Below are 16,678 nucleotides of genomic sequence, written 5' to 3'. Positions count from 1 at the left end.
GTTTTCTGCAAGGAATTTGATCACAATGCGTTGTTCCACACTCTGCGGTACCTTCTGTATGCTCATCCCTCTAGCAACTCCCAGACAGCACTGAACAGGTTATAACCTTAACAGGAGGGAGAGTGGAGGTTGTGGCTACAATCTCTCAAGGTCGCACAGCTACTGTGCAGTGCGGCTTGTTTACAAAAAATCAGTCCCAGTCATATTTGAACCACCTAGTATTAGAAAACGCGTTTCTGTAAGTAAATGTGTATGCAAATATATAAATACAGTGAAACCTCACTAATTTGGGATTTGAAATAATTCAGACAACTGTTTCCTTTTTGCACATTTTGACCTTGATCATACTGCCGCGATCAGCAATAACAAATTGCAGCATGCAACGCTAGCATCAAACATCAGGGCCATTTTAAAAGAGGTTTAAAGCCAAAGGATCCTAGATCTATAAAACTGGCTGTGAGAGGGCAGATATGCAAAGTGCTAACCTACAACTTTCTACATTTATGTGAATAGTGCATGTTAGTGTTTTAGTAGGCCTACTTTTTATAATATTTTATAACTCCTTGAACATATTTTCATTAGTACTTCTATAATTCAGACTTTGCTAATTTAGACAAGGGTTCAATCCCAATTAGTCCAAATTAGTGAGGTTTTACTCCATTTGGAAGAACAAATCTTGGGTAGCATCAGCTCTGATTGCTATCTATTATGATCAAAGAGTGAAGGCTTGATTATTTCTGAGGTTTACACATTGAATAATATGACACAATGTCCTTCCTGTCAGGCACTAAAGGAAAATGGAACAAAAGTGACAGTGCTTGGCAGTGACCATGAAAGTACATTACCTCCTTATTATAAAAGGTTAATTAATTAACCTTTTATAATATTGTTAGTGTGACAGACCAGGATGAAACAAATCAAACTTATCGAAGCTGGTCAAGCTAAACTGGTTCATCAGTCACACTGGATGGAATTAATTAAGCTTTTATAAGTCACACTGGACGAAATTAATTCACCTTTTATAATACTGCTAGTGTGACAGAAAAGGATGAAACAAATCAAACATACATTACCTCCGATATGTAAATGTTCTTTTCAATTTCAGGTAACGTAGCCCAGGCATCTGACACTCTTCTATTCAGTTGTCTCTTCGTGGTACTCGGGGACAGCCATCTACAGAGGGTGCGGTGTCGCTTGCAGAACAGCGTTTTAGCCGCCTTCAGCACCTCTGCATGTTCAGCATTTACTGCCATCACCCTAGGTCTCTGTACAGTATAAATATAGTTCAAAGATACTGAAATAAATTAGTTCAGGGAACTGTATGCAGTGTAAATATAAGAGATGAAAGGGAATTAACACATTATATATCTTTAAACGAGTCTTCAAAACAGATTATCATGAACAAACAGATAGTACCAATGCAAAACTTTTCATATTCTTACCTGAAATACATGGATTACATTAAAATTTTCACCTCTGACTAATACCTGAGACACATATCATAATTTAAATAATCAAGAAGGCTTTACGTTTACTTTCCCTTACTGCGATAGCCTACAATTATGACTATTTCAAGTCTTTCATTATTTCAAAGTAGAACAACAATTCATAAGTAATTCTGAAAAGACTACAGTATTAAAAGGGTTTGTAATTTCATCAAAGGATATAATATACGATGGGGTACCCAAAAGAAACCGAACTAATTTTTTTGTGGGCAGAGCTTTTGTAGTACCGCGTTTTTGCCGCTGAGCGCATAGAACTAACATTCCTGAGTCGATAAGCCGACTACCGTTGCTTCAGAATGTAAGGACTAGTTTCGGCAGAGTTTATAGTGACAACTGTTTTGTGTGATGGTCGTTTTTGCAATACCTGATTTTCGTGAACAGCGTGCGGCGGTGAAATTCTGCTTTTTGCTCGGGAAAAGTGGAACAGAAACTCTTGAAATGTTAAAAACGGCATACAAGGACAATGCTATGGGGAAACTCAAGTGTTTGAGTGGTTTTCCCGCTTCAAAAATGGTGAAATTTCAATTGATGACAAACCTCGTTCTGGTCGTCCTTCCACGGCCCGAACACATGAAAATTTTGAAAAAATTCGTGAAATCATCAAGGAAGATTGATGACAGACCACTGAAGAAATTGTGGAGCTGTTGGGAGTGACTTGGAGCTCAGTTCAGCGAATTTTGACAGAAGATTTGGGAATGAAAAGGGTGGATGCGAAATTCGTGCCACAACTGCTGACAATTCTGGACCAAAAATGGTATGACCCCCACTATGAGGTCGTCTCCCTTTTACATCGTGGGGGCCCTCACAAATTGTGCCACAATAGTGTATTGGCCCTATCTTTTGTCCTTCCACTTTGGATATTGTCCAGCATTCCTTGTAGAACTGGCTACACACTGCTGTCACTAGCTTCTCACTAGTTAAGGTTCTACGTTCTGTCTGGCATAATCCTCTTGAAGTCTTAGCATGGCTTTGCCTCTAGTGGTTTTATGCCTTCCTAACAGACAATCTCCTTGGGGGCTGATCCAGCATTCTTGTCCTGCACAGACCAGCTAGGTGGATGGCTTTGGAACATCCATCACCTTCAAGGAGCCTTTCAACTGCATGGTCATGACCTTAAAACACCAACCTGCTACTTCAATGTTGCCAATCACATAGGGAAAAGAAGAGGGGCATGCCCACAGTGCCATACAGCCACTTCTTCCTCTCCCAGTTGTAGCACGCTGTGCTCCAAATCCAATGACATATTGTGATCATGTAAGACATCCAGCCCCTGGAATAAACTCATCTGCGATCTCAGCGAAGAATATCTACCAACACTTCCTTCAATACAGGGCTGTTCTTGCATGACGACATCTGTTGCACATATTGCTGGGTCAGTTTTCTCTTGGACAGTCTTACATTGACATCCAGCCTGGTGATCACTACTGATGCCCCAGTGTCAATGGTCACAAGACATGGTTTGTGCCAAGCCCGGCCCTTACCATTTAGGCTGTTATGGCTGACCTGTCATCACACGTTGATAGTGTAGCAAGAGGGTTGGTCTAATGGCACAATGTCCTACTCATTTCTCAAGTCCCAGTCAACATCTACCCCGAGAGGACTTCTAGGGGTATCCCATCAACATTCTAATGTATGATGCCCCATGGCCTCCACACTCCCAGCACACAAACTGTCCCGTCCTGCTGCACTGGACACTGGTGACTGTGGTCTCTTGGTTGTTCTATCCTTCAACACAGGATGCTTCAGTCCCACTGTCTCCTAGACCCACTAAGGTTTCAACTTCTGCCAGCTTTGTCTCACTTTGTATCTCACTGAGGAGCTCCTCACTGGGGCCCCATGTCCTCTGGTAGATACAAACCAGAATTTGCTCCACACGTTTGGCAAGGGTTTCCTTGGATTGAACCTCGGCTAATGGGATGACACTTATTAGATTCCACTGTCCCTTGGCCGCCCATTACCTCCTCCTGGCTGGCCTTTATTAAGGCTTCCACCTTTTTTGGCCAACACTTACAGTGACCTGCATTTTGACATTTGTCTCTTCTTGGCCAGCACTTATGGCAGCCCTCAACCCTTCTCGTCTACATAGCAGATGTTCAAATGTCTGGTCCATTTCCTTAATCCAACAGCAATCCCACTTCTGACACCAGCTGTCTTGTGCTAGTAACTATACACAGAGCCTGGATGAGCAGCTGAATCTTTTACACACTGAATCATCTTATTCACAAATAATTACACAATGTACAAGTATGCACCATCCTTTGTAATGTTACATTGCTTTCGGTTTCTAGCTCTGATGACAAAGACATATTGTTAGGTTTCAGGCTCCAATAACAGGGGCTGCCCTGTTAGTTCTCAGGCTCTCTGCAAATCGCTTTGTTGTAGACTGATGAGAAAGAGCCATGCCCCACAGTTCCTTGGCTTCACATTACCTAGCAATGGAACCTTCTGCAACATTTCTCTGAATGCAAGGTTCAAACTTCTTGGAGTCGTGTTGCAGTATAATGGGAAAACTTCTTATGTAATGTGTACATAAATTACACTTCAGACAATGGACAATGTCCAACATATCTCAATAATCTGTCAACCACTGTCACATATATATAGAAAATAATATTTTCTCCTGTTACAGAGAGCTAACACTAATGACAACTCTGTCTTGTTGTATGGACATAAACTGTACCAAATTAAAAAAAAAACGACAATCTCAAAAATATTTACAGCTTGTAGTAGTTGTGTGAGGAATTCAAACAGTCTGTAGTATCAAAACGAAACTTAATTGCAATGCATGTCAAAGAAAACGTGGAAGGCGGCTATCACTTTTCTCTTCAGCATTTTTCAACTTACTCAATTCCTAACCCTCTGTATGTTAGAATGCCTTAAAAATTTGAAGACATAATTCAAAATCAATGTGCAACAAAATACAAGCATCCTGAGACATATCTGAGTAAGAGCACTTCATAATCCACAAATCACAGTGGAGCGCATCACTGGAAAGACACAGAGCTGGAGACGAAACCTAATAGTACATACACAGAGTAACAACTCACCTCTCGTTTGCTGGCCCTCCTTTGTGGAGATGTTAGAAGCAGAGGATCCTCCTGCTCTTCATCTATACCTGAGACTTCCTCAACTTTAATACTGACGAAATTATTTGCATCATAGGAATATACTGGACATGCCTCCCTTGATGAAAATGATACATCCTTCTCTAAATCCATGCAGTTCTGTAAAACCAAATTACCCATAACAGCCATGTTCTCTCTCATTACATGAACTACAACATACTTTCAATATAATGACCAATTTTTCTGTGTCAAAAGCATAAATGCTGCATTATACAGATATTGTTATCCACAGCTTTCAAACTAATTACTAACTACCTGGATCAGCCTTCTACTTCAGAATCTAATGGTCTCTCAGCTAGTGCAGAAAACTGCCTGCCACTTATGGAACCTTAAGTTCATTACTGTGTTGACAAGAACCTGTTAGCAATCCCTGTCCTAATCTAAACAGTCCCAGTCAATACCATCCAACATTAGAACTGGAATGTCTTGTTGACTGCCAGTGCCTCTTGGATGTGGTCAGCCATTCTATCTAAACAGGCTTGCTACATCTCCAACCTGATTTGAAGTTTGCAGATAGACTGTGTTTCAATTTCTTATTAATAGATGGCAGTCTTATGCTCAACCTTACCTTGACTGACAAAAATTTGTAGTTTCTTCACTGATATACACCAAAGAAGTTATATATATACACAAAGTGTATCAGAAAGTTCCCAGACTTGGTCAAAGAAGAAATTCTGGCTTAACTTACTCAATTCTGGCTGTCACCTCCATCAAAATGATCACCTTGAACATATACAGTGACGCCATAATTTTTTTCCAAGCTTCATATCACTGTGGAAGTCAACTTCCATAATGCTGTCGAGTACCGTTTGCAATTCCCTTTGGATTTCAGACACTGCTTCAAAACTCTGTCCCTTCAGTTTCATTTTAAATTTAGGAAACAAAGTGAAATCACACGGGACTAGGTCCAGCGAGTAGGGAGGACGGGGAACGATAACCATGTTGATATGTTGGGTTTTTGGACTTTATCCATCATCCTGGTTATTAAGATAACAAATAAAAACACGACATTTTGGAAACTGGATCTGTTTCCGTCCTCAGGTGAAGGAAAACACCTATTAAAGTCCAAAAACCCAACATATCAGTGTGTTATACACCATCGTCAGAATCCTATAGTAACTACTTGATAACCATGTTGTTGTTAGTCAAACTCTGTGGTTTTCAGGGACATGTGGGCAGGCACACTGTTGTAATTGTGGCTGCACCAAATTTCTCATCTTTTTCATCACGCATTTTTCTCTCAAGCATCTCAAAACATCACAGTAAAAGTCAGAGCTGAACATAATGTTAGGAGGAATAAATTCATGGTGAACAATCACATTCGCATAAAGAAAATGGGCATGCTCTTTGTCGAATTCAGACCTGTCAAGCCTTTCTTGTTCTTGGTGATTGTGGGCTCTTCCAGTGCAACAACTGTTGCTTTATTTTTGGATCATAACCGTAAATCCAATTTTGATCACCTGTTATGATCCTAGAGATAACAGTTGGGTCCCCATTAGCCTTCTCTCATAGCTCAAGACACATGTTTACCTGCCAGCTGCTTTTGATCATTTTTCAAGAATTGGGAAACAAACTTAATGGCAATGTGACGCATGTTCAAATTTTCTGTTATGATCTCCTGGCAAACTCCATGACTGATCCCAACGGTGTCTGCAAGCTATGGATTGCTTGGCAATGGTCTTCGTTGATGAGTTCTCAATTTTTCCAACATTTTCTGTCATTTTGCTGGCACTTGATTGCCCTGAACATTCGTCATCTTCAACTGACACTCAACTGCCATTGAAACATGAATGTCATTCAAAAACCACTGTCCAGCTTAAAGAATGTTCTCCAACAGCCTCACAGAGCATTTCAAGGGTTTCGGCAGTGGATTTACTGAGCTTCACATACAACTTTATGCAGACACGTTGCTCAATTTTGCCATCCATTTCAGACAAAACAAAACATGAAGTCAAAAAAGCACTCATATAAAAACAACAATGCGTGTTCACAGCATAGTGTCATGTGACAGATTGATGCAAGAGGCTTGTGGGAGTGTGACCTTGGCTTCATTTCTCATCTTCTTTAATCTAGGTAGTAACAACAGCAGCAGCAGCAGTCAGGGAACCTTGATATGTAAGAAAAAAGGTAACGCTGCAACAAGGACTTGCTACTTGTAGCTGAAAAGGCAAGCAGGGTGCCATTTAAAGAAGTATCTGAGATCCCTGAAGTGATTTCTTCCCTTTGGGTTCCCCATCCTGAACTCTATTTATGCCTCACACGTTGCATGAACCACCCATCTCATTTCATTTCATCTGACCATATCAACAGCCTTCTCTAATGAACACAAACTGTAAAACTTATTATACATTTTGCTCCAGCTTTCTGTTACTTGCTCCTTCTTAGTACCAATTATTCCCGTCAGCACCCTGTCCAAAAAGACACAATACTACATTTTCTACTTGAGATGAGAAACCATGTATCACACTCATTAAGCACAAGGTAAAACTCCAGATATGTGTAAAAAAGCAAAGGTATCCCTGTAACAGGCCGTGGAGGCCTATGGGGTTGTGAGATGTTGAGGTTCCCAAATTTTCTAGAAAATCGGCTCATAGATGGCGGCAAGGTTGTCAGCCCTATGCGCCGACCACCATTTACCCTAAAGAATATTCCTGGTACTCATTTCTGTTAGAGGCTGAGTCGACCCCAGGGCCATACTGCAGCTGGAAGGATTAGGGCAATTGAAAAAATTCAATGACCTCATCAGGACTTGAACCCGCGACCTTCTAGCTTGTAGCATTGTGCCTCAACCAACTACGCTACCACGTGCCCCTCCAGGTATGTGTATACTTCGTATCAATGTTTTCTGACAGCAAATGAAAAGATAAAGATCCTGAAAAGACTGGTGGCAAGCATCTCTCAAATTTCATCTATTCTAATTCTTGTGATAAATTTATTTTATTTTCCCATTTAGGTGTAAAATGCTCTGTGTGGACTGTGTCAAGACAAAATGCAAGTGAATGCTACAGGCAATGTGCAATGAAACAAAACAAACATTCTGGAAAGGGCTCTTCAAAAACTATTCACCACAATACATACAGTGGTTTCATGTGCACAGGGAGACAGATGAGAAAGACAACAAACAATTCTGAACATATGTCAAATCTGCTTCGTAATGACACATAGACATACAACTCACCACATGTTCAGTTTTTATTCCTGAATATTTTAATGACATAGGATCCTCCTCCTCCTCTTCTATATCTGATACATCCTCAACTTTTATCCTGGCGATCTGATCTGCATCATGAGATGCTGGACTTGACTCACTACACGATCCTTGCATATCTTGCAAAGTCATGCAGTTCTGTAACTGCACAAAACATGTAACATTCATGATTGTGCTCTCTCAAAACACAAAATACAAAACACATTCATTACTATGACTTCTTCACACTGCAAAAGTTGCTTTGTATATACAAGCACACATATATTACCACCTCAATACAATTTTTATTTCTATCTTCAGTATATGTTTTCTTCCCCAAATTGTTTTACTGCACATCAAATTTCATATCACGTGTTAATGCAAAGTCAATTTCAAACCACTGTTTGTTCTTAAGCCCTACAATTTCACAAAATATTTGTTAAAATGTGGAATCCAGTGCGCTGCATTTGGTCGTCTTGATATGGGTGCTTCGTATGTTGTTATATGCCGCTCATACATAGCATTTCTTATATCTCACTAGCATGCTATGATCACCTACCTACAATAATATCTATGCAATGACCATCTTAACACATTGAGGACCAGTTGCATGATATCATGCTTTTGGTTTTTAAATGTGGCGGACCAGTCGCATGATATCGTGATATTAGGACATGTTAGGTTGTAACAAACTATACCTTGCTCTGGCGCCACCCAAGTTGCACGCAATGGCATAATAAAACTCTGGAATGTTTGCTTACTTGTCAGTAACTTGACCTCGCTGTTTTCTTAACCCACTATAAATGAAAAGGCTTTGATGCTCTTCGAGCTGTATGTATCAGCCAGAAGTTAGTGGTGGGGTATGGACAAGGACAAATTCTTCTCCGATGAGCTAGATGACCTGGCTTGTGAGTCACGTAGTCATGGTGTTTCAGAGAGCGGCAGTGACAGGGGAGAACAAAGAATTGTGGCCACAGACAGTAAAAGTGACAGTAGCTCCGACAATAATGGCAGTAATAACATTTTGGGGAGAGTAAAAAGTCTAAAAAAAAAAATCACAAAAATCTAAACCCTAATTCGAAATTGAAATACAAAGCAATTTTGATGAATGTGGCAAAGGCCTGGGCTACAGATCAGATGGTGGCAGCAGAACCAGAGTCAGACACAGACTTAGTGTGACCGGGCCCATCAACTCCCACCCCACACAAGCCTGATGTGGACCCCCCAGGGCGACTCTTGGGTGATATACGGAAACATACCCTCATGAAAATTGTGAAGAGTGAACATTCTAAGGGGAAGCATCCTTCTAGGCAATGTCTGTTTGCACAATTCACACACACAAAAAGAGTATGTCTACAATTGCAAGTTCTGTGTAATGCCACTTCACAAAGGGGAATGCTTCTAGAAATATCACACACTCAAGCAATTCTAGGAGCATTGGTAAGTGTCCTCCAAAAAATTTAGTTCATGAAATTAATTAGATTTTATATTAATTTTTAAACTAAACAGTGCACAAGTTACGATAGTAGGTTTAATAATAGCAGCCTCAGGGTGATTTAAATATTTTAGCGCTGGTCCGCAATGTGTTAATAATAAAAGAGACATTAAATACATAGGTCTGTTACTGTAATGAGTCAGCCATGTCTTGGAACTGAGAAAATGGAAAAATAAATTAACACAAGCCTGTATCAAAATATTTATTCTGTCTGGCCATGCAAATCTTAACAAAGTAATAAAATTCTTTTCTCTGTAGACAAGACACAACAAACATGTTTTTCCTCAATGTAAGAACTATTATAAAGACCACTACTGCCAATGGAACTCTGAATCCAAGAATCCTACTGTAGTTCACACTGCCAATGGAACTCTGAATCCAAGAATCCTACTGTAGTTCACATGCCAACATTCGAGTACCTCCCTCCTGCTTCCCTGGCATGGCTCCCACCACAGATCATTTACTACTGATATGAAAACCAAAGCTATTGGTGGACAACTTTGACAGAGCCACAGAGCATGCAACAGCAACAAGTAAACACCATATAGGAGAATAATTTGAACTATGCACAGACAAATCATTCCAAATATCTATGATACATGTGGCTAGTCATCAACACTCTGGTTCTTTTGCACCAATCATAGCACAGCTTGTATAATGACACTATTGCTGGGAAACATATGTATATGATATGCGACTCTTACAACCACTGACAACAGCTCAACAGATAACATCAACTACTACCCAACTTACATAGCTCCTTCTTGCCCCATTTTCTACACAGCAATGAATATGAAGACTTCTGTGTTGTAACAGTGTGTAGTTTGGAAAAGACCTGCAGTTCTGGAGGAAAACATCACCTCCATCTTCAGGATTGACAATGAAGCCATATAAAAAGCCAGCAAACATTTGGCAAGCAGAGGTCCATCTCTCCTTGTACCAGCTTCTTGCTGGTTTCATGTTTGGCCTCCTCTTTGATCCTGAAGATGGAGGGAATATGTCAAGACTTCCTCAACTTTAAAATTAATAAACCCATTGCATCAAGAGATGATGATAACATATTTCACACCACAAAACTGGTATACCTTTCTCTAAATAAGACAAATAGACCTTTTAAGAGGAATCTTCATAATCCATTCACCACAATACAGTGGTTTCACATGCACAGAGAGACAGATGAGAGAAACAACAGGCGATTCTGGACATCTGTGAAATCTGCCTAACAGTGGCACACAGACATACAACTCACTTCATGTTCACTCTTTATTCTTGAAACTTTTAATGGCACAGGATCTTCCTCCTCTTCTGTATCTGATACATCCTCAACTTTTATACTCATGATTTGATTTGTATCACAAGATGCTGGACACGTCTCACCACAGGAACCTTGCGTGTCTTTCTGCAAATCCCTGCAGTTCTGTAAAAGCACAACACACAATATCAATCATGACTGTGCTGTCTCATTATATGACACAGCAGAAACATTCATTACAATGACTTCTTTGCGATGCATCACGCTGGTAAGTTGCTTTGTATAGATGTTCTTGTTGCAACTAACTAATATTTCTTGGGAGCATATGAGAAACTACTGGTCACTCAAGTAGGCAATAACATCCTGTTATTTATGAAACTTCAAAGTTCATTACAATGTTAACAAAAGCATACCACGTAACCTCACCCTTACACTTCACACCTTTAAAACTAATTTTAGTATTGTCATCTCATCTACGCATACGTGGTCTCTTCCCTACAGGTTGCATCCAAAGCTCTGTATGCATTTGTCATGCCTCAGTGTGTTGCATCACTTACCAACTATATCCTTCTTGCACAGATGAACTTAATAACAAAACAGTCACTACATACACAACACCCTTACTGTAGTGAGTCAGCCATTGTCATGAAATAGAGGAAATGTAAAAGTAAATTAACATAAGCCTGTATCAAAATATCACATTCTCTTGGCTATACACCATGTTAGGTGGGTCCCTTGTCACCACGGCATGGTGCATCCTCAGGTTGCAAATGGAGGAGACGCCCTCCAGGAATGGAGGGTAGCTGTGACTATACTGCATAAGCAGTCGCAGACAGCCAACAAGGGGATGTTTTCCAGCTTGGGGGTTGGGAGTGGGACTAACAATTCCTGACTATAACAATAAGATTGTTACGAAAATGTTCAAGAAGCCTCAGACTTGGATTCTGTGGATAAACAACCTAAGCAAAAGAAAATGGACATGAGATTCGGTACCTGGAATGTCAGAAGTATGTATAGGGCATGTTCACTCAGGGCAGTGGCAGAAGTAATCTCAAAATATAAGTTAGATTTAGTGGGATTACAGGACAGATGGGACGGAGGTGGCACCAAAACAGCTGGTGAATATATTGTAGCGTGTTTTGTGTGTCACACTACAAATAAGTTCACGCCGTTCTTCCAATATAGCAGATTTATTTCCTTCGCTCACTTACACACGCTTTACAGGCATTTACACTTGCAGTGTCACAATCACTGCTTACAATATCCGGCGATGCTGGACCCAGACGGATATTCCAACTGCCTTTTTAGACGGGCGATCCGAAGCTTTCTTCTGCGAAGGCTGTTCCGCGACTGAAGGCTTCTCATCGAAGCTGGCCTATTTATACCCTCGCCGCTGCTAGGCAAATGAACCTTCTGTTATAACCATGGAGACGTTGCTTTGTTTGTCGTTACCGTGGAGATTCGATGTTCTCGATACAACAGCTCACTGTTGGAATTACAGTATCGCTATTGTTACTTCTTATGCAACGGTCTGTTCTAGCGTTTCCATAGAAGTGACTTCTGGATTCCAGACACGTTACAATATATTTTACTATGGAAATAGGAACGAGAATCATAAATTAGGTCCTGATTTTTTCAAACATAAGAGAATCATATCAGCAGTTAAGAGGGCAGAGTTTGTTAGTGATAGGATGTCATACTTAATAGTAAGAGATCACTGGTGTATATGATCGTTCTGAATGTTCGTGCCCCAACGGAAGATAAAACTGATGATATAAAGGACAGGTTCTACTAGAACATGTATTTGATAAAATTCCCAAAGCACCATATGAAAATTCTGTTGGGAAATTTCAGTGCCAAAGTAGGCAGGGAAGACATTTTCAAACCAACAACTTGGAATGAGAGTTTGCAGGAAAGCAGCAGCAGCAGCAGCAGCAGCAGCAGCAGCAGCAGCAGTAGTAGTAATAATAATAATGTTATAGTAGTAAACTTTGCCACAAAAAAAACTTTCGGTCAAAAGTGCAATGTTCCTACATTGTAACATCCATAAATTTACTTGGACATCACCTGATGGGAAGAGGCACAATCAAAATTGACCATATTTTGATAGAGAGGAGATGGCATTCAAATATCCTTGATGTCTGATCATTCAGGTCAGCAGAATTTTCATACTCACAAATACTTGCTGGAGACAAAGGTTAGGGAAAGACTGACAGTGAGTAAACAACGCAGATCTCATATGGAGAGGTTCAATCTCAAGAAATTAAATAAGGTAGAGGAGAGCAATATCATGTTGAAATCTCAAATAGGTTTGCGGCTTTAGAAAACTTGGACACTGAGGTTGATGTTAATAAAGCTTGGAAACTATTAGAGACAATATCAAAATTTCTGCCAGGGAGATAACTAGGTTATTATGAAATGAAGATGCATAAGCCATGGTTTGACAAAGGATGCTCAAACTTATTAGACCAAAGAAAACAAGCCAAACTGTAGTGGTTACAGGATCCAAATGAAATAAATGGGGATTATCTGAACAATATAAGACGTGAAACCAGCAGGCATTTCAGGAAAAGAAAGAGGGAATATATAAAAGACAAAATTGTTGAGCTTGCAACAAACAGTAAGAACAAGAACATTAGGGATCTGTATAGATGAATGACTTTAAGAGGGGTTACCAACCTAGCAGTAACTTAGTGAAGGATGAGAATGGTGATCTACTTGCAAATTCCAACAACATTTTGAACAGGTGGAAGAACTACTATTGTTATTGAATGTACATAAGATAATGATTTTAGGCAGACAGAAATACAGGTAGTGATCAAATTCTGGCAGAACTTATTCAAGCAGGAGGTGAAATATTACGTTCTAAGATCCACAAGCTAATTACTTCTATTTGGCATAAAGAAAAATTGCCTGATCAGTGGGAAGAGTCTATTATTGTACCAGCTCACAAGGGCGATAAACTGACTGTAGTAATTATCGTGGGATATCACTACTATCAACTTCTTACAAAATTTTATGCAATATTCGTCTCTCAAGGTTAAGTCCATATGTAGATGAAATTATTGGGGATCATCAGTGTGGGTTTCAATGTAACAGATCAACTACTTATCAGATCTTTTGCATTTGTCAGATACTATAGAAGAAAATGGGAGTACAATGACACAGTACATCAGCTATTCATAGACTTCAAGAAAGCCTACGATTCAGTTAGGAGGGAAGTATTGTACAATATTCTGATAGAGTTTGGGATACCCATGAAACAAGTTAGGTTGATTAAAATGCGTTTAAACGAACCGTATAGTACAGTCCGTGTACGTAAATATTTGTCTGATAAAATTTCCTACCCAGAATAGTCTAAAACAAGGAGATGCTTTATCGCCACTCCTTAGAATATGCAATTAGGAAGGTCCAGGGAAACCAGGTGGGGCTGAAATTAAATGGGACACATCAGCTGTTGGTCTATGGTGATGATGTGAATCTACTGGGTGATACTATAGATACCATAATGAAAACACAAAAACTTTAAATGACACTAGTAAGGAGGTTGATCTAGGAGTAAACAGAGAAAACTAAGTATATGTTGCTGTCTTGTCACCAAAATTTAGGGCGAAATGATGACATAAAGATAGGTAAAGATAGATGTTTTGAAAATGTGGCACAGTTGAGGTATTTTGGAACGATGACAACAAATCACAACCTGATTCAGGAGGAAATTAGGAGAAGACTGAACTCGGGCAATGCTTGCTACCATTCAAAAAGAACCCTATGTCTTCTCATCTGCTGTCCAAACACATAAAAATTAGAAAATACAAAACTATAATTTTGTCTGTGCTTCTGTATGGGTGTGAAACTTTGTCTCTGACATCAATGAAGGAACATGGAATGAGGGTGTTTGTGGAGAATATTTGCAAAGAAGAGAGACAAAGTGACAAGTGGTTGGAGAAAACTGCATGAGGAGCTCCATAACTTGTACTTTTCCCCCAAGTATAATTAGAATGATCAGACTGATATGTTAGATTTTTGGACTTTATCCATCGTCCTGGTTTTTAAGATAAAAAATAAAAACACGACGTTTCGGAAACTGGATCTGTTTCCGTCCTCAGGTGAAGGAAAACCCTAGTCAGTTGGGTCCGTTAGAAAGAGCTAGCCTCAATCACTGGATCACTCGTCCAGGACGATGGATAAAGTCCAAAAACCTAACATATCAGTGTGTTACACACACCATCGTCAGAATCCTATAGTAACTACTAGAATGATCAGGTCATGGAGGATGAGACAGGCAGCACATGTAGCACGAATGGGGGCAAAGTGGAATGCATATAAGATACTGGTGGGAAAGCCAGAAGGAGAGAGACCACTACTAAGACCAAGACATAGGTAGGAAAACAATATTAAAATGGTTCTTAGAGAGATAGGATGGGGTAGTACGGACTGGATCAATCTTGCACAGAAACAGGCCAGGGGAGAACTCTTGTGAACATGGTAATCAACTTTTGGGTTCATGAGATGCTGGGAAGTTCTTGAGTAGCTGCACAATTGGTGGCTTCTCAAGAAGTGCTCAGCTCCATGAGTGAGTTTGGCTATATAAATCTAGGGAAGCAAATTATGATTTACATATCTTGATGTTTGGTTGGAACGAATAGGGAGTTCCTGTTGGATCTGTCCTTCTGTATGTGTGTGTGCTGGAGGAGCAGAATTAGCAAACTGATATCAGAATTAATTACAGAGGAACAAAATTAACTGTCATATGAATAACTGTGAACGTTTATACAATATTTTTTCTTAAGAGTGAGTATTACTTTTTTGGCAGTAGGCAATTTGTTTTTGTTACAACATTAAAAAAACAGCTTTGTGTCCACCTTTTTGGAAGTCATCTAACTTACGCAACACACTTCAGGCATAATTTCCTTACATTGAGAGAAATTCAGTCTGATTCAGTTTTCTTCATACATATATTTTTAAAGACGTTATACAGATTAAAAATTATTTTGCAAAAAATCAATACAAAGTCCGTCGAGTGTAACAATGTAACAATGTGTAACAACACACAACGCACAGGAATAATCCAACTACAAGCCAATACAACCTCAAGACATCTCCCAACATCGGGATAAATTAAGAAGCAGCCTAACATTTTTATATTTTACTTCAAAAGTCTTAAACTTTTAAATATTTTTTAAATATTTTAATAGTGATGTTTTAACGCGAGGGCAACTTCGGATGGAATGCGAAGGTTGAACGTGCATTCTGTACGTGCATTCAGTACTCCAAGCTAGTGTTGTGCTTTTACACATCGACATTTGTAGCAGTGCCCACACAGCATATATACTGTGTACAGTTAAACAACGCCAGTGTTTTCTTGTTAGTACCATGTGCCTCTGAAGATGGTTTTACTAAAACCGAAACATGTAAGGCAAGAGTGAGAAAGAAGTGACCTAAAAAACATTGTTACACTCGACGGACTTTGTATTGATTTTATGTATAATAGTGTAACGGACCAAAATGAAACAATTTAAAATATTTTGCAAACATTCCTACTGCAACCACAAAATGAACACTATCACTTGCAGTCTCCATTTATTAAATGACATGTTGCATCTGAACATGCTGAATAAAAACGGTATAAATGATAACTGATGTAGATACTGTTACAAACTTAAGTTTACTGAAATTCTAAATGTTATAACACATAACCTCACAATACTTGTCCGCAGATGCAAAGAACATTCCTGAGCTTCATTGTGCCATATTATGGCTGAAAAACAGACCAAGTTGCATCCTTGCTTGCTCTTGGGGAGACTACGAAGTCTGGACCAAATATAGACAAAAAGTAAAAAAGAGGAAACACCTGCTTTATCTAAGATAAAAAAGGTATGCCGGTAAATTTTAAAATGACACATTACCTAAAAAGCTAGATACAAAGGACTGGGCCTTCTCAAAACTATGCTTCATCAAATACAAAACAAATACAAATACAAATTACAAAACATTCTCGGTCTGAATCTGGAATGTATTGCCAAGAAATAGCGTCAAACTCCGAACGGCCACGATTACGCGATAAATGCTTGAGCTATAAACGTGCGGTCTGCTCTTACACATTAAAAAAAAAAA

At 39.4% G+C, this 16,678-nt stretch overlaps 1 protein-coding gene across 2 annotated transcripts in view; it reads right to left on the bottom strand.

The window, feature by feature from the left end:
• The window catches only part of LOC111865224 (zinc finger protein 501), a 56,508-nt gene that overhangs the window by 7,199 nt on the left and 32,631 nt on the right, over nucleotides 1–16,678 (bottom strand). For both annotated transcript variants that reach the window (XM_023853157.2, XM_023853150.2), the window contains exons 5-8: nucleotides 10,562–10,729; nucleotides 7,809–7,982; nucleotides 4,553–4,729; nucleotides 1,074–1,265 (exon numbers count right to left, since the gene is read on the bottom strand). In XM_023853157.2, the coding sequence (XP_023708925.1) occupies nucleotides 1,074–1,265; nucleotides 4,553–4,729; nucleotides 7,809–7,982; nucleotides 10,562–10,729 (711 nt within the window). The remainder of the gene's footprint in view (nucleotides 1–1,073; nucleotides 1,266–4,552; nucleotides 4,730–7,808; nucleotides 7,983–10,561; nucleotides 10,730–16,678) is intronic.

This window comes from Cryptotermes secundus, unplaced genomic scaffold, assembly GCF_002891405.2.
Source record: "Cryptotermes secundus unplaced genomic scaffold, Csec_1.0 scaffold806, whole genome shotgun sequence".
Taxonomy (NCBI): domain Eukaryota; kingdom Metazoa; phylum Arthropoda; class Insecta; order Blattodea; family Kalotermitidae; genus Cryptotermes; species Cryptotermes secundus.
The sequence above is the reverse complement of the archived record's forward strand: the minus strand, read 5'-3'. Positions and strand labels throughout refer to the sequence as shown.